The sequence below is a fragment of the Athalia rosae genome, chromosome 3, assembly GCF_917208135.1.
Source record: "Athalia rosae chromosome 3, iyAthRosa1.1, whole genome shotgun sequence".
Classification (NCBI taxonomy): domain Eukaryota; kingdom Metazoa; phylum Arthropoda; class Insecta; order Hymenoptera; family Athaliidae; genus Athalia; species Athalia rosae.
In genome coordinates, this window is record NC_064028.1 from 6977457 (window position 1) to 6996534 (window position 19078).

The following is a 19078-nucleotide window of genomic DNA, read 5'->3' on the forward strand; positions in this document are numbered from 1 at the left end:
GAAACTCGCGGAGGTGGATGCGCCGTTTCGCGAGTGTGTCGCCGGAATGTATACACGAAAAATTCTTCTTGGGGAAATGAATGAAAACGGACGACACGCACACCGGCTTGATATCGGCGAATTGATTTGTTACGAATCCTTTGGCCCGCGGGTAGAACCTTAGAAACAAGGCGGGCGCGTACCCTCCTCGTTCCGTTCTTCGGCCCCGTAGTTATGGGACGGATCCGAAAGGGGGTTGATTGATGGGCAGAGTTAATCGTGGGGAATCCGATAAATCACGAGACTACAACGTATACAACGTATTTCCACCCACCGTGTTCCTATACCACCCCTGAAGCGTGCAGGAGCGTATGTACAGCGCCTCCAGTTATTATCCCAAACCTGGTTTTCCGTATCGTTAACGGATCACTCGCGCTCGCGGTGCCCCTCCCCCCCCCCACCTAATTCTACCGGGCCAACAAAAGGGTTGCGAAGCACCCCGCGTCGCGACGCCGACGTCGTTGATTGTGTAGATTTTTACGTTACCGTGAGCGCTTACACCGTACGTTGTAGGTACGCACAATACGGCGGACGTTGCGTACATGTGCCGTCGAGTGAATGGCTGCGAGGGGAAAAACGGTACGTCGCGATACACGCCGTAATCCATCACACCCCGCGACGACGCCCCGCCGAGATGCCGCAGACGTCGCTTGGCGTCGCCATGAATCAAACATACGCATGCCGCATGCCGTAAGCTCTGCTCTGCCCTCGTAAATACGAGTTTCTGAATGTCGTTCAGCTATCGCGCGTATCGGTTCAACCGCGAATTCCGACGCGGAATTGTTTTCTCTCCGCGCGCGCGCGCGCGCCACGCATAAACCGGCAAAACTAGAATTAATACCTGATTTTTATGTATCGGCTTCTGATCTAGGATCGAGAATATATTATCGTCATAGTAGCCGTTATTATTTCTCTCGTAAATTCCACGTGCGTTTCGCCGTTTTTTTTTTTTCTCTCTTCGCAGGGGTAGAAAATAACGGCGAAGAGTATTTTCAGCCGCTCCGGGCATGGAGGGTTATTTCGTACCGTTATATTAGCGAAACTCTACGTCTCCGTGTTTTCGGTTTGATTAATTTTTTAAACAAAGCATCGGCCAGCCGCACCGCGGTAGCTGCGGTAACATTTTTCAAACGATTATCGCCTCGCGTTGAAAAAGTTGTCGCGCAAAATTTCAGCGGAACCAGTTTTAATCCAAGAGGAAGTCGCCCTCGTGGCATCGTTTTCGTTCCGGTCCCGGTTTTCAACCTCCATTGTACGGAAGCTACGTACAAACCGAGAAGAGGATCTTACCACCCTCCTCCGGCGGACCGCGAGGCCGCACAGCTCGTGCAACCCTCGGGCTCCCGAGGAAAGACCTCCTCCGCCTGCTCAACTTTAACTTTTCATTGAATTTCCGCTCATAATTATTTAAGATGCTCCCCACGACGTACCTACTTACTCTCGGCGAACCCAGCGAAGATCCGGTAATGGCCGGCTATCATTACCCATCAGGGGGTTTACTCGTTGAGCTTCTTCCTTCTCTTCTATCCTCCTTCTGTAATTTCTCTCTCTCTCTCTCTCTTCCTCTCTCTCTATTTTCTCTCCTCTCCGTCCAGCTTTTACTTTCAACGACGGAGACGAGGGGGGGGTTCGGGGCTTAATCACTGTCGTACCGTTATCACCGTGCCTGACGAGCAGTGATCTATGGGTAATAGGATTGCAGCCGAATCTCTCCTTTGCGCCTGTTTCGAGCGCTTGATAACGTTGATCTTTCCCTCGAACGGGACGTGACATTATCAGACGTTCGTTGGAATAACTTCGCGAAACGAACCACCCCCCCCACCCCCCATACGAAATTACGCGTGTATACAATCGATTCACGAAGACATTAAAATGATCTCGAGCGCAAATTTTTCATCGAGCCCAATTCGATTTTTGGTTTTTACTTTTACTTCGTCACGTTTCGAACGTTGTCTGGTTGCACAATGGGTGAAATTGAATTTTTCTTCCCCTCCGTACTTCCGTTGAAAAATAAACGACCGCGTTTACTCTTCGTTAACATCAATTATTATAAAAATGAGAAGATTTCAGACTCTTCGTTATCGCGTTGGCGGAACTCTCGGCGGTGGATCAGATCGGATTATGTCGCTAATATGAGCAATTTGTATTTTACCCTCGGTATCCCGACTGTTTCGTAAAGATTTAATTGAGACGGAGTGAGAATCTCCGCCTCTTACTTCGTACTTACTTATTTTACCGAAAAATTCGGACCACGCTGTGCGGTTTTACGAGCGCCGACGAATGAGCGCAGCACTGAACTCGTAACGAAGTGTCTTCGCACATACATGATCGCGTGCTACCACCGTAATACCGTAATTCTTTTCTCTTTCTCCTTATTTTAATTGAAAAACCAGCGTCGCCGTTAACGCAAAAGGCATTCCTCTTTTGTCGTTCATTTATTTTAATTCTCGAGTACCGCAATATCGTAGGTACATGTACATTAGAAAAAAAACGCTCGCTCCTCTTGTCCACCGCGTCATCGCGATGCGACACGCGTCACGAACCAGGTGAGATTGATGCTACTTTAGCATGTTTCGTGGATGCCCATGCAACGTTTCGTTTTCATCTTCGTTTTTTTTTTTCCACCCACGTCCGAAACCCTAACGAAGTAGTCCCCTCCGCGGAGCGCGTTGAGTTTATCCTTTAGTCGTGAAATCAAACCACCCACCTTCGGATATTGCATTTCCCGGGTGTTTGTATATCCTCTAAATAAAAATCGATCAACTCGCGTAGCTTTGAAGTAGATTAGGTCGCGCCTGGTCCAGACGGTCGGATATTGGTCTAAACGCGCGTACGTAGTTACCTATACGGGAAACCAGAAGAGGGTGGAATCCCCTGCGGGATAACCACGCCGATGGGATACCGCTGGATCGTTTTGATTGACGGGAACAAATACGCCTGTTACACGACCCCATCACCGGATCCATGATTTTGCTGCGGGCTTTCCAAGATTGCCACCGTGTAAGTCCATTGATTAGCAAACATCATCCACCACCCCCACCCTCCACCCCCCCGACAGCAACGGGACGCGGAACGAGAAGAATCCGCAGCGAATTTTTTTCACTTTCCGCGCGAATCTACGCGGTGTGAAAAATTTGCGGGACGGACGTTCGCCCCCGACGCGATCGCGACGTTTCGAAAGCATCGTCACAGTTTTCGCAGTTTTAACATCGGCAGGAAATAAGATTAAAAAAAAAAGAAGCCGTTGGTTTCGTCGGGGGTGTATACGGGGGGGTGGTGGTTTTAGAATGAGCGGGTAACGCTAACCACAATGGGGGTTTTGTCGCTTGGTCATTTTGATCCAACATAATGCAGTTCGGTTCGGAGAGGAGCACCACTGGCCCGGTAATACTCCGATCCCACAAAGGGAGCCAAAACCCGAACACAATGCCCTACCCTCCCAATTATACGACTCCGAACTCCGCGTTACGGCCTACCCCCTCCCAGACTTGATATTCGCGAAGGTTCGGCCAGGAAAATATATAGGAGCACCCCTTAAAAACGACGGATGGAAACCGTGAAAATCCAACCAACAATTCTGTTTGATCACATGTGCTACGCGATAGGATTTGCGAGGTGGCGGACGTCTCTGAAGATCGCTTTAATAAATCCCAGAGTTTATCCTCGTTACAGGCGACCGAATTCACGTCTAATATCGAAAGTCGACCCCTCGTTCCGCGTTCGAACAAATAGTTTTCGGATTCCCTCGCACCCTTTCGAACGATTTTCGGTCGGGAGTGACTCCAGCTTTGGAAATATCATAATTGCCGGTGGAGGGGAATCGTTTCCTCGAGTGGTCGGGCGTTCGATCTTCGCCCAGATTTTGTCTCGCCCGTCTCCTCCGGGGAGGAATTTATCGACGGTTTCCATATCGCTGAGAGGTCCAACTAGCGCGAACGCGTGACGGATCCGAGATACGTTCCGACTGGTTTCTCCTTTATAACAACGTCCGATAGCCGAGCGCGGCATTACGCGAACCGCGGCAACAAATTTCCTTTATTCAGGGTGAATTTTTTTTTTTCTCCTGTTCTCCCCGTTAGAATTTCCTCCGTTGATACACGTCCACCCATCGATCAACGTCCGGCAACGAGTTAGGGGAATTTTTTAACTCGCGGGGATTCCGCAGCCAGCGAGTACCGGGCGCGACGATGATCCTTCGCCTCTCCTCGATCCCGTCGCGTATACATCGTCATAACAAACGGTATTTGACCATCGGGGTCCTATTCTGCCTCCACCGGAGGAGGGGGGAATCGCTGCATCGCGGAGTCAACTCGTCGGATCGTAAGCTCTGATTGATCACCTGAAATTTATAGAAAATATGGAATATTATTTGCGCCGACTGACGGGACTCAGCTCTCGCGTATATGTATAATGCCCCCTTCGGTGGAAGGAGGCTGGAGGCGAGGGGCGAACCGAACCACGAGAAACCCCCGAGGGGTTGACAGCTTGACTAATACGGCTAGACCGCTAGAATGTAACGAGCGAAGAGCGAAGCGACCGTCTTGAAATATCCGCCGCAATTTCGGCCGCTCGCCACCGGTACTTCGAATCCATAGAGCAGCTATGCGCCCCGACCGAGGCGTACATATTTCCATATTGCAACACGATAGACTTGTATAAGTCAGGATTTACAAATAACTGGGAGCACTCGACTTTACCGTACACGTAATCGAGAACCTTTGCCAGAAATAAATTTACATATACTACACGTTCGCCTGTACGCGGTTTCTTCCAGGCGTTGGTATCTCTTGCTTTTTTTTACCTTTCCCCTTTCTACTCTTTCGTTTCGAGAAAAATTCTGACGCGTCTGAAGTCTGAAAATATTTTTGCAGTTCCCGATACGAAACGGTTCCCGACAATGGCTCGAGATAAAGTGCGAACAGTGCGTAGCGATTCTTTCCGTCTTGAGAATGAAACAATTTAGGGGCGTCGTTATATCCAGACATCTGTGGGGATATGTACGTATACCGGGTACAGGCGAGCATCTCGAGGAACGTAGCGATTCTCGCGATATTTCTCAAGACGTAAGAAAGTTCGTTTGACGGGCGAACAATCGGTGATAGAAAGGAGAGTAAATTGTTATAGGGAAAGATGAAGTTTGTCGGAATCGATAATCGATCCCCGAATCGAACTGCGGATTACTATTAGCCGTGGAAAACTGTTTCGCCGCCTCCTCCGGGCCTCGTTAACCGTGCAATCGGTCATTTTGTTGAAATTACCGCGAACCGATTGCTTTCGATGGTATATAGTACGTGTTACCGGGGATAGACGTAGACGAGGGTCAGGAACGAAGCGAAACGGGGTCGCTGAAGTCTGATCCATCACTCGACTTTGCGAACGGTTACCCTTGTAACGCTGAAAAAAGATTCCTTCGAGGTCGTTAGACGTTTGCAAAATCGTTTACGATTACGATTCGTCGAACGTCGTTCGTTGCTTGAGCTCAGAAATTATTCCCTATCGCAAACATCGTGTTTTTTGATTACCTCGCAAAAAAAAAAAAACAACAACAACAAACCAATCGTTTGTTCATTTCTGTTTCAGGTACGTATCCGTATTCATCATCCGTATCGTCTTTTGTTTGGTCCCCTCTAAAAAACGTAGTGTCAATTTGGTCCCGACGATGCCTACCCGCCGGGTATTCCGTGAGTATTTAAACGCCCCCTCATCTCAATCCTGTCGAGGACTATAGCCGAGATATCTCCAATTACACTATGGTAGCGTATAGTAATTAATCGCAAAAGTTTGACGAACGGGTGAGGGGGGGGTGTACGGGAGTCACGAGGGGAAGGAGATACCGGTCGGCGAGTTTTATTCTCGGGGTAAAATTTCGAGGAGAAATTATTTTCCCCTCCCCCTTCCGTCCGCAGCTCGCGTTACATTATTTCGATTATCCCGAACTCCCGTACAGATTCGCGATCCGAACAAAGGATGAAATTTCAATTTGAACTGAGATTTTCGCCGTGATCCACGGGATCCGAATAACTTAAATATCAACAACGTTATACCACCAGGGGTGAGTTGGGACTACTCCTCTCCAGCGAGGGAGTAAATACGAAAATAAGTGAACTGTACGCGGAGGTTATTCCTCCCGCTGGGATTCTTCCCGCGCGACGATCCTCACGGAATTTTCTTTTTCCCCTTGGCACCGGAAGTCGCGCGTACGCGTGTAGGAAACACGCTCAAGAGAATGGGAGAAACAATATTTACGTATTATATGCGAACGGTTTCGTTGGCGGTGTGCACATATCCGAACCGGACCTTCTTTTTCCCGGAAATTTTCCGACGTCTTCCAGATTTACAGTCTCCGTTTTCATTTCTGAAATGTCGGTCTCCGGGTGTCCCTTTCTCCTCTCGTCCCCATAAATTCCGAGTATACGAAATCCCCCGTTGATTAATCCTTTTTAGAACCGCGGAGCTCTTCAATCGCTCCGCAAAGGCAATCGGAAAATGATCGAAAATCCGCGGAAGAGAATTTCCTCACGGCCGTCGACTCCCTCATTACTTTTAAGGTGCGGTGGGCGGTAACGCGGACTCCTCTCGCTTAAGACCATATTAGAGATTAGTCCCTCCTTTATCCTCCTTTGTCTTATAATTTTTTTCCTTTTTCTCTTTTTTTTTTTGTGGAAAGTCGCGCGAACCTCGGATTCCCGCCGTGGTAAAGACGTAGGGGCGGAATATAGACACGGGGAAAAAGTTTACGGCGACGGTGATGGTGTTTTAAAGTTCTCGAGGCGGCGGCACCTGGCGAGCTACGGTCTCCTCCGCATTCGTCGACAGCGAGCCTCTTCATTTCTATTAGCCCGGCACGGTTCACCCTCCGAATCCCCAATGCCGCTGACGCTACCCTCGACCCGCGCGACTCGCGGCTCGAATCTTCCTTCTCTTCGTTCCTCATTGTTCTTCGGGGGGGGGGGGGGGGGGGGGGGGGGGGTTCCCCCCCGTCTAAACGCTCGGGCCCCTCGAAATATCCCCGTAGCTGCAGTATACCAACCTACCCGTAAAGTTTTAAAGTTAAAGCCGAGCTGCCGCGAGGAGTCAAGCCTTTCGCTTTCGCGATATACTTGTGCCGCTGACTTCTGAGCCGTTTTTTTTTTTTTTTTCTTTTTTTTTTTTTCTCCATTTTGGCGGGATACAAGCTGACTCGCTCTTTTCTCCGGTATCGAGAGCTCGCAGTAAATTCGGTGGCGTGTGGAGATTTATCGGATGAATTCGAGTTTCTTCCGACTCGAGTGTCTCGATCTAATTTGGGAACAAGCTTGCAATCGCAATTCGTAATTCGCGGGTTTCGATTACCCACTTGTTTGACAACCACTTACGGATACTCTTGCCTTCCAGTTTCTACTTTCTCAAGCAGAAATAATACCGGGAACAGGTCAATATTTGCACAGCTAATGGGGTAAGGTACAGTAACTTTCGTCCGCCGAAAGTCACCGCGAAACGGAAGATGCGATAGCGTTCTTTCGCCTACCAATTAGGAACACGTCGCGTGCGGGTGGAGCTCGCTGTCGGAGGATATGAAGTTGGAAATGATATTTTTTTTTGGTCACCGTTTTCGTATTTCGAAACGACTCGTTATCCCGCGATATTCGATCGAGTACGGCGTGTCCGATGTACGGGGAGTACGGCGGGTAATTGGAAATGCGTATAAAAAAATAAAAAATGGCGAGGAGGGGGTTTATTTGGATTGAAAGAGTCTTAGCGCGAAGTCAAAGCCTGTAAGTAATTGAACCCGGGGGATTTCTTTTCAACGTAGCGTTTCCTCCCTTCAGAATCTTGGAAATATGAATCCAATAGACGGAGCGCGGTGGCCCGCCGCGGAGTCCCGAGGATATTCTATCTCGATCCGCCATCCCGTAGCACCGGTTGGGGAGCGTAAATTAAAATGTCTCCAACGCTATCGACTCTACTTTCTCCTTTTTCCTCTCCTACCTTCGTCCCCCCCGTAGGTCCTTCCTTATAAAGCGCGCACGGGGAATCGATTCCCCCCTTCCGATACTTGAGGATATTCCGAAACTTCGCTTCTTCTCTTTAAACGGAAAAGTGAAAACTCAACCCCCAGCGAGTAAGAGGGTCGATCCACGTCGCGTTCGTGCGAGCATCGAGAATGTCATCTTCGCTACGCGAATCGCGATAGCTGTTCTCGCCGCGACAACGAATAATACGCTTCATGATCTCGTATACCGTCGTAAAAAACCAAACCGCAACCAGACTAAACACTTTCAGATTTAATCTGGAAGAGGTGGGGAACGATTTCGGTTATCTTTACGAGCGGAGCCCGCCGTACGATCTCAAATGAATTAAAGGAGCTGTGAAATATCGCGTCTCCCAGCTGGATGACGACGTTTTATTTCGTCAAAAATTGGTCTTAGAGCGCTCGTCTTTCGTGGAGGGATTTTACGTCCTCCTTCGACTCGCGGTTTACAACCTCGAAGTTGGCGTAATAATGCGCGTAAAACAGACCGCCTCGTTGAGAATATCGGGAAAATCACGGTAGCCGTTACCGGTGTGCGTACGGCGTATACGTACGGGTATCGCCGACGCGATTCCGGATGCAGTTTATGCAAATCGATTCTTCGCGGAGACTCGTGAGAGCCCCCAGGATTCACTCTTCCAGTCAGATAGGGCGTGAAATGTTTGAAATATTACTGCGATTTCCTACGCGACGGACCTTCCGGCTCCTTTTGGCGGAAGGCCAGTGTCACTCCGGAATCGAAGTAAGTGATATAAATCAAAACGACTACCGGTAAGCACCGCGACACTCAAACCCTTGCCGATTTTCGTCGAAAAACAACCGCGGAAAAACTACTTTTATCAGCGTCACTTCATCGCAAACCAACGCTAGTCTACTTCGCCATTTTATTCTCATTCTTTCTCTCGAGCCCCGGAATCGATAACGACCTTCATTCGTTTCGAACCGAGCATTTATTTCGTTGAGAAAAAAAACCGAGAGAAGAGTAAAAACAGGGGGTGGGTTTTCGCGGACGCGATCGAATGAAATTTCGGTGAAATTATCCGTTCCTAAAATTCATTTTTTATGCAGAAAATACCGCTAACAAAACGAAGGGGGAAATATCCGTGAAAAGTTGTGAGGTGGATATTTTTTTCCGCCCGTGATTTCTCCGGACGTTCGATCGTTGATCAAAGTAGTTTCGCGGTTAGCTCGTCGTTCATTTATGCGGAGTGGCTGAGATACGAGTGACTGTCGTCCGACCATTCGAGAAAATTGAAGTACGCTCCAAGTGAAATCATGCGCGACGTAGCCCTCGTCTCGCTCTCCGCAAGTTTAGATCATGGCTCGTTGCCCGGTACCCTGCATAACGCCGCTACCCTGTTTTCCCACTTTCCCGCTTTCCCGCTTTCCCGCTTTCCCGCTTTCCTGTACTTTGCGGAGGCAATGTTCGCTTCCTCGTTTCTCCCTACCGCAGGACTCGATTAGGGAATCTCCTTCTCTCGGCCCTTTTCCTTCTCTCGGCCCTTGTTCCAGGATCATAGCGCAGCCCATCTGTTCCCCGGCCCTTGCCGTACGCGAGAGTATACAGCGCGTATCCGATGCCCTGGAGAACCGCGTCCGAGGCAAAAGCTCAGACTCGGAAAGCACGCGATTCAAGCGAAATCTGAATATAGATGTTCGGCTCAATTCACTTTGCTACGCGGTGAATATGAAACGTCGCGTCGTCAACGGGCAGGACAACTCTCCGAATATCGTACCGTTTCCTTTTATCTCCACATCCTTTTTCACTCTTCCCTCAACATTTTTTTTTCTTGTATCCCCTTTATTTTTTACTCCGCTTCCTATTCCGTACCGCCGTTGTATAGCCGGTAATTCACTTATTCAAAAGATCCCCGAGTATATGTAAAGTGCATTTTCCAACCGAATGACCAATATGCAAAGTCGTCCGATGCATATCTCGCGAATTATTATACCGAGGATTTCGAACACCCGGAAAGTTGAAGATAAGCGACTTCCTTTCCCCTGCGTAGAGAAAAGTTGTATATTCTCCGAACGGAATATAACGTCGCGGCGTTCCCGATTCCCGAACTATGCGGATACGTAATTTTTACAAACGGAGAATTCCAATCAACGGAAACCTTCGAATCTCAAATGCTTGTTCAAAACGCCTTCACTCCCTTTTTGTCTAGCGTCCGAAAGGGTCAGATCGGTGAACCCTTCGCTCTCGCTGTAACGAATTCACGTTACTTCGTTAAACAACCCCGCCCTTTGATCCGGGCATACGGGCAGTACTAATAACCGTAATTATACCAAAAGGTTACGTTGAAAAACAAAAAAAAAAAAAAGAAAAAGGAAAAAAAAACACCAACCGACAAACAAGTACGTTTAAAAGTGAGACCGGCATCGGTAAAGTATAGATGCGCGCGTATACCCGGATCTGTTTTCCACGTTGGTTTCGAACCCTCTGCAAAGGGTTACCCGTCACTCGCTAAAATATCCCGGTGGTTGCGCGAACGACCCTCATATTATATCGATCCCGACCAGCGGCACCCTGAACACAGCGCCGCCGAACCTCCGGGGATGTGTATTATAATATTCCTGCGGAGATAATTCCCGATGCTGCGAGAATTTCAATTTCCGCTTTCGCTCGATCGTTTAACGTGTGGAAAAAAAAAAAAGTTCCTCGGAGTGCAGCTAATTCCGTCCTGGGTACACACAAACGAGTCGGTGTATCGCAATCGCTTAGCGATCTCCGGAGTGTAACGTAACACAGACATCAGTTAGGAAGACGTAGCTGGCGCGCGTTTGTCAAACCTGTTGTTGCTGCAGGTGTTTTCCGCGAGATCGCGAACGCTTCCATATAATACAGCGTCGCGTTACCGTCGCATCTAGCCAGATTGCGGCGCTGCGAGTGCGAATCACGCGGTTGCAATTACATTGCTCGACCTCTCGCTAGAGCTGGAGGTGGTGATTTCCGCGGCGTTACGATGATTAGCTCGCGGAGAAGGCGGCGCAGGTATACGCGGAGACGGTACAACGGCGTGCGAGTATCGTGAAATATGGTTTCTATAGTAGCGGGCGCGTTGTTTCGCTCCACGGTTCGCACCGACCAATAATTGCGTTCAATTTACAGTGCCGTAAAACGTTGCGCGTAATTCGTTTCGACCGAAAATATTATCTACCAGGGTAATTACATGCTAATTAAGGTACGCCACGTGCTAATTGGACACCCGCGTACAGCATATGAAATACCTGTACTCGAAACCGGTTTCTATTAATTCTCACGCCGTTGTACGGGACCGCGTGTAATCTACCCAAATTCGAATTACACGCCGAATCGGAATAACGCTCCGATATCGAAACTGGTGTCTTCATTTTTTCTTTCGACATCCTTCGTTCGGTTGAAATCCCATCTCCGCAGCTGGCTACCCGAACATCGGTTTCAACTGTAATCGGAGCAAAAGCCTCGACGATAAAATAAGTTGGATCGTTAAGTCGGGTTGAAATGTGGGCATTGTTCCGACGAAATTCGGTAGCTAGCGTCGAGTTATAACCCTTCGTAGTTGTGACGCGATCTTGGTTGCGCGATTTTAGTTTGACTCGTTTCAACTAAAAGCGGCGAACGACGTTGCCGTACAACGTTGAGTTCGGGCGTCGTAACCACGCGAAATTGAACGGCGCGTTTCAGAGGCGTCAAAGTCACGTCAAAGAGCTTTGTTTGACGCGCGAGTCGAGAAATTGCGTAGTTTACTATCACACAGTCGAGCAACGGAGGGAGAAGGTCGAACGCGTACAGGGGTATACACGTATTCCGCGTGTATGCAAAGCATTTCACCGCCTCTACCGCCGTACGCTTAATAGATCGTTAAAACGAAACATTTCGCCCAAACGGGCTGGCAAAATCTGCGCCCGTTTACTCCACGCGCTTGAAGAAAATTCCACGCGATATCTGAGGCTGAGCGAATCGCGGATTTGAAAAGTACAACACAATTTCGAAAGGTACGAATTACATCGGAGAGACGAAGTTAAAATATTCCCGTTTATTAATCCAACGCGACATCCTGCAGATGTGTTTCGAGCCTGATAAGCCCGACGAACGTTACGTACGTTATACAGGTATCTCCGGGTTTTCGCATTATCTGCAATATTTACTGGCTCGTTTGCTCGGAATAGTAATCAGGGGGTGTGTGTGTGTGTGTGTGCCGCTATGGGTTTCAAGGGTGAAGGGGGTAACGATTTGACCGTTAAGTATCGGCGCAATCCATTAAAGGGGCACGAATAGCGAAGAGGCTTGAGAGGACCTCGTGAAATTCGTATGCTTAGTCACGTACTCGCGATTCATTCCTCCCCGGCTCACCGCCCGCCATTTTCCTACCATTCGGAACTCACCCTCTTTCACCGTTTTCCTCTCTTTCCATTGTTTGTCGCAAACGTCCCAAGGGAGACGGAGTCCGCGGAAGGGTTCCGCGTCGCCTGCGACTCGGAAAACGCGGTACGCGCGAACTGGGTGTAAAAGGGTGGCGAGAAAATTAGCATACGGGGACAAGTCCGAGGCGAGCCCCTTCGGACCAAGTGCCGCGCGATCCCCGAAATTTCCGAGAATTATTCTCCCGCTCCGGTCTCTCGTCAAATAACCACGGGGCTTCTTCTTCTTCTCTCTTTCTCTCTCTCTCTCTCTCTCTCTCTCTCTCTCTCTCTACGTAAATGCTCGCTCAAACATTTTCCCACCGTACGACGGGCTTTCCTCGATCCCATCCGTCGCGTAAAATGAGAAAATAAAACTTCCTTTCCTCTCCGTATACGTACGAACTCGTTTCTGTATACAGAGGACAATTTTTCCGATATCCCGTCGCTACCTTGGCTCGCGGAAAATCATTTCCACACACTCCCCCAGGAACTTTATATCCCCCGGACGGAACGATATCGTTTTTAACGACGATCTAACCGATCTCCCCCTTCCGTTTCGCCTCCGACTCTCTTCCTCTGTTTGCTCCTATCGAACGCTCCGTTGGACCGTCTCTGCATAAACCTGGGTCAAACAACGAATCCAGCCAATACCTGAGTACACTGTACACGAAAATTAGCGACCCAACCTGTTTCGGCTTTGAAAAACACCCAGTTCCGAAACCTCTTAACTGCTCGAAAAATTGAACGTTAAGCTTCGACACGCGCTGTTCTCAGCTCGACCGAACCCCGCGATCGGAGAGTTAATGCTTTCGATATCGGCCGTTCCGCGAAACTCTGGGGACACTCGAACAAAGGAGTAGTCACCACGTTTCGCCAAATTTTACCGAACTCGTTTCAACGATCGAAATTCGCACGGGTGTTACGCGCAGAGATCAAAAGTTCGCTGTTGCGAGGTAATGCCGAATTTACGTTACTGCGTCAATAAATTTTTCGAAGGATTACGCCGTTGACGAATTCAACAATCGGGAAATTCGGGCTGAGATTATTTCGAGTAAATAATCAATTCGGTCAGGGCTCGCGGTGGTATTCTTCGAGCATACGGGGACGACCCTCTGAATTCTGCATCAGATGTCCCTCGTTTACAAAGTTAACGTTCCATTATCATGTAGAATAACCCTCGAAGGGGTTGGTTGGCCCTTTTTAATTTTTCATCAAGGTCCTCGACTTTTGATTCATACGTAAGAATTCTTATTGTCGTTCGTAGTCAACTGAAGTCGAACAGTTGTTGAATTAGGACTGTATTCGAAAATTCTTCTGAAATCATTTTTTCCCTCCTAATGTTTCAGGAAAGCCTCGAGGAACGTGTCCAAGAACTCGAAAAAACTTTACAAGCGGAACGAGCAGCCGCACAACGTGATCGCGCTACAATAACCAGACTCCAACGCCAAATCAACAAGGTAAGAGCGAATCGCGCTTCGCTTAAAACAGTACGACCTTGCGATCGGCTGAAAAATTTTCCAATCTTTTTCTCTCGTCCCCGCCGGGCGATATATTTTATTCGCGAATACCCGAGACAATCCTCCATCTCTTTTCCGTATAAAAGAAGAGAGAGCGAACTTCGCTCTGACTTATCGTCGCCCCACGCCGGACTTTCGGCTTTCGTAGGGAACCGCGAAACGCTATCGGATAACCGAGTGACCGGTACGGGATCGTAAACCAACTCGACCGCCCCGATCGCGTGTAATCACAGCTCTCCTGTTTCGAGCGATTTATATGCATTATGTCACACGGCCACTCCGCCTTCTAATACCAGAAAAGCGAGCGAGCGAGCTAGCGACCGACCGACCGACCCACCGGCAACCGTGATTTATATTTCCCTTCGCGCACCGCGCACCGGCTATCCCGGAGATTATCCGACGACTCGTTTCTGTTGTACAGCGCGCATTCTTCGCGTTGCACTCCCGATGCCACAGGGCGCCCTACTCCGCGTCTAACCGTATTCCTTCGTTTCGGCCGTACCCCGCGAGCCGGGGGATGTGTAGGATCGTGTTTTACAAAAATCAGGTATTTCCTTCCTTCTTTCCTTCCGACGCGACGACGTGGTGAAACGTCGTTGTAACGTCGACGCGTCGTTGCACTCGAAAATAAATGAGGACCGTGGTAACGTGAGGGGGCGCGGAAATTCCTTTCGAAATAGAAAAGAGAGGAGATAAAGATTTTGTTCGACGACGACCGCATGCTTCGAACGTATCGCGGTTGTTGGAGATTCGCGAAATTCGTATCGAAACGGCGGGCGAAACACGTCGCGGTACTCAACCCCGTGGATATACTCCGCGTTTTTTTTTTTTTTTTTTTTTTTCTTGTTTTGGATATAAATCATAAGCGCAAAAGTTCGTCGCGATTCGAATCCGCTGCATACTGTAGCAGCGCCGGAGTACCGACCGTCGCGGGAACAGTGACAGCTGTAATGGCTGGTCGCTGTTAATAGATACCTGCTATCTAAAATAGTTGCGATAAATTATCTTTATACCGACGTATACCCGTACATCTGAACCGGAGTCCAAAGTCGCGGGGCTGTGTGGTATAGCTACCAGCTTTCGCGCGGATGCAAAATATTCTCTCTCTCTCTCTCTCTCTCCCCCGTCCCCACGCGTGTTTCTCTCCTCTTTTTCACTCTCCAAATGCAACTGCAACTAGCTACGTTACATACGCGCGTACGTATATTATAATTCGCTCTGGACGATTTATCGAGCGGAATCGAACGAATCGGGAATAATATCGGACCGGGCGTACACTTACCGGGTACAGTGAATTGTTCGTCCGTTACGTATTCCCCTTACCCAGGTTTGATCGTATTTCGATTTACGGATACGCTTAGATCGCGCATACTAAACGCGCGCTCGCGCTAAACGATCCTACCTGCATTGTTCTTTATAATCTTAATTTATTAGCGAGCGATTCTCTCAGGCCAATTCGATCGCCTCTACCCCGTGTACATCGGTGTTCGCCACGTACACAACACTACTCCTCTATGAGATACCGTACCTACGAGGTGTTGAAACCGGTTGGCCGGTCGCTGCGATTTCCGATAAGCCCCGGGACTGTCTCGAAGCTAACGATATTCGCGGTAGTTTCGAGGCAGTGACGGCTTTAACGAGGCCTTAATACACTACGGGGTTATTCGACGAGCGAACGATCCTTTCGCCAATGGATCGGAGAAGGAAGGAGAGACACTCCGTATCAAATCCACTCAAACCTCCGGCTTCGTTTTTCATTCTTTCGCGTTCGTTTGTTTGCTCGTTTTTCCTCGTTTCGTTTTTTTTATTCATTTCATTTATTTATTTTCATTTTTTTTTTTCTCTCACTCTCTGATATACGCAGAGGTGCGCGCGAAGTAATTTGCAAGTGTCAAAGATTAGCGATTCGCGTCTCATTTTACATAAGCGCGCACGCGCCACGTGTCGTACGGCAAATTGTCGATACATTTTCCCCATCATTTTTCTTCAAATCTCACGATTTATTTCCCATTTTACCGTTCTACGGTCGAACGTCGTCGTTCCTCGATGTGTCGCGATAAATTTCGTCGATCGGATCACGCCCACGCGCGTACACGGGGTGCTGAATTGTTTATATACATAATTATCGTAAATTTAGTCCGCGCTAATTGAGGGGTACGGCTACATACACGTAATACCGGTAGTAAATTTACATAGGAATTTTCAGCTTCGTATCGTTTGTGCCCAAAAAACGAAACGCGAAACCGAATTTGATCGCCGCGCTTTCTTCCTGTTTGCGAATGATATAAAAAAAAAAAAAACGACGACTTCATTCTCTCGCCCGAGTAACCTGCATCGGCGATTTTCCGACCCGAAGAAGTAGGAATTCACCCCACCCGGCGAGTTTTCTCCAATTTATATCTCTCCCACTCTCTCTCTCTCTCTCTCTCTCTGTGGATTCCCTTTCGCCGTTTTTCGGCCCTCCTCCGAGGAAATTTGAGGGAGACTGTTTCCCGATGGCGGGCTCGCATGTCTTTAGACGGGCACACGCGTACGCGTGTATTTATTTTATGTATATATGTATATATGTAGATCATACACTCGCGAACGAACCTACATGAGCATAAAATTGCGTAGCTGCGTTGTTGTGACGGGTGGCGGACTGCTGCTAAAAGTAAAGGGCGTAGAGTGAAGTATGAAGAGAGAGAGAGAGAGAGAGAGAGGATATAGGTCTGTTTTTGACGTCGAGCCCCTCCATTTGCAAGCCTATAAAATATTACGACGAAAACAACCTCTTTTTTACCCCGCGCCTCGCCCAGTCCACGCGGGGAAAATGATACGCGCGCGTACACACACACACACACGCGTACGTATACACTCGTTTGATAATCTCTTACGATTTATGCCTCCCGTCGTCCCGATCGCGTTCCGCGGTGGTTCGGACCTGTAGGAAGGCAAACGTCGAGTATATCGGTACGATACCGCGGTGCTTCAAACCTATGGACGATGAAATTTTGCACGCCGCGCCGCTGGAATCGCAACGGCGAGTTTTGCGGGAGCGAACGATTCGAGTATAGTTTATTGTCCCGGGTATGAAAATGAAAAACACATCCCGTTTTATCGCCGTAACACCGCCCGGCAGCTCCAGATCCGTACCTCCTAGTCGCCTATCGATTAATCGTAACAACGTTATACACACGCATACCATCGACGTTATAACCACCGAGAGCGCTACGTTTATTTCGTCCAACGTTTCGCGTAACGTACGATATACGGCGATAGCGAATATTTTGGCCGCGAGAGCTGAAATTGATGACTTTATACTATATATTGAATTTTTTTGATATTTTTGGTTTTTGGTTTTTTTTTTTTCTTCTTTTTTTTTCCCTCCATTCCATCAAAAGCGTAGAATCGGGACGGCGGAATTTATTTACGCGTAATTTGTAGTTTGTAAAGCGAGCGCTCACCATCCGGTTTATCCGAGTTACCGTATAGTTTAAATCAGTTTGGTGAACAAGTCGGTTCGGTTGAACAGGACTAACGGGTTACGGAATATTATATCCCCCGGATAAACTGAAAGAGAATTTAAGCCGAGGGTGTAGCGGAAAGTGGATGGGAAAATTCGTAACCCCGACAAACTCGGAGGACGGGTGAATTACGATTCGGTAAAATTGCTTTTTGCTTACTTTCCGACTACAGATTATTCGAAAAGAAGCGAAACGAATGATCCGCGCTCGTTTTCGAACTTGCGAAAAACATTCGAAAATTATTTTGTAAGGAAAGGAAAAAATCGACCGTCAAAGGTTACGACGTACGACGGGCAGCGCGATGACGACGGTACATTACATCGCGGAATTTCCAACGGCCGAACGACGGGCGAGTTCGTGATGAAGGTGGAATTAAATTCAGAGGGTAATAGACGAAAGGTCCATTTAACTATAGCCTTACGATGGAGCGAGAGCGAGTCGTTGGTTGAATCCCCTTCGTCGGGGGGTGGGGGGGGGTTTTGCCCCCTCCTTCTCGAAGCACCCTTGTCCCTAGTTCTGCTGCTAGTTCCATTTCGCGGGACTCATATTCATTACACATAATAGGCCATTTTCAGTGTAGGAGCACTTTCGGCTCCGCCTCAACAAATGACAGTCGAGTGTTTATCATTTTCTCCGCACTAACTCAACTCTGATGGAATTATTATTCACTCTCGTACCTCACGAATGTTCCTTCAACCCTTGCGCTCGCGATATCCGGCAGCTCTTGTTTCCCGCACATCTTCCTCCGTTCTCGCTTCGATATTTTTCTCTCGCAGCTGAAACGTATATTCTCTTTCCGAACTGAATATATATATTTCGCCGGAACCGTGAGAAGTCCAACTTTTCGTATCCGCATCTTCGGAGACGTATCCGATAACTCACTCGCACCGCCTTCTTCGCTCGGTTCTGGAAAAATATACTTAAAATTCCCATTTTTATCGCATTAGTTGGAAATTAAACGACGCTGTACGTCACATCCGATTCAACTTTTCCACCGCCGACTGCGGAGGAACGAAAGAGAACGATGTCGAAAGGTAAAAACAAAAAGGCCTTGCAAGGTTTAATGTTGCGTAAGAAGAAATTGAACGAACGGAAAGAGAGAAGACTTACGGAGAGCCGCGTACAAACGTAATGGGACGCGAAACGTCGTCGAAAGCAACGAAGCTGTAGGTATACCGGACCTCCCGCAGTCACGTATCCATCGTACCCTACGTGCAACCATTAGACGCGACACGCGAGCGATGCAGTTTCGTAAACGGACGGCGGTATACGCGCTATCATATCTGCACTGTTTGAGAAAGACGTACGTTCCCGCGCGCCCCGTACCCGGAACGCTCGTCGGTTAATTCCCCCGGGATTGTCAACTGCCAGAGCCGCTGTACCCATGTATAATCTTATTAACGAAATGGAGATTCCCATTTCTCTTGGTCTTCAACCTCTGCTACCGTGCTGCAGCCATGTTTACCGGTAGAGAATCACCAGAAGAACGAGATTAAAGCCGTGTTATACCTACCTAGCGTGATATCGCGTCCTTAGTTAGTCGGAGAAGATTAGAGGAGTGTGATCTTTGTCATAAGGTTAAATAGTAGAAGTGTACCGAGAGACCGTTTAACATGTCG

The 19078-nt window shown here is 48.4% G+C and overlaps 1 protein-coding gene across 7 annotated transcripts in view; it reads left to right on the forward strand.

Moving 5' to 3' along the window:
- Positions 1 to 19078, forward strand: part of LOC105687724 — a 163807-nt gene that overhangs the window by 75917 nt on the left and 68812 nt on the right. For 6 of the 7 annotated variants that reach the window (XM_048652436.1, XM_048652439.1, XM_048652437.1 and 3 more), the window contains exon 4: positions 13783 to 13893. The exons of the other annotated variant lie outside the window; for it this stretch is intronic. In XM_048652436.1, coding sequence (XP_048508393.1) covers positions 13783 to 13893 — 111 coding nt within the window. The remainder of the gene's footprint in view (positions 1 to 13782; positions 13894 to 19078) is intronic. 7 annotated transcript variants of the gene reach the window in all.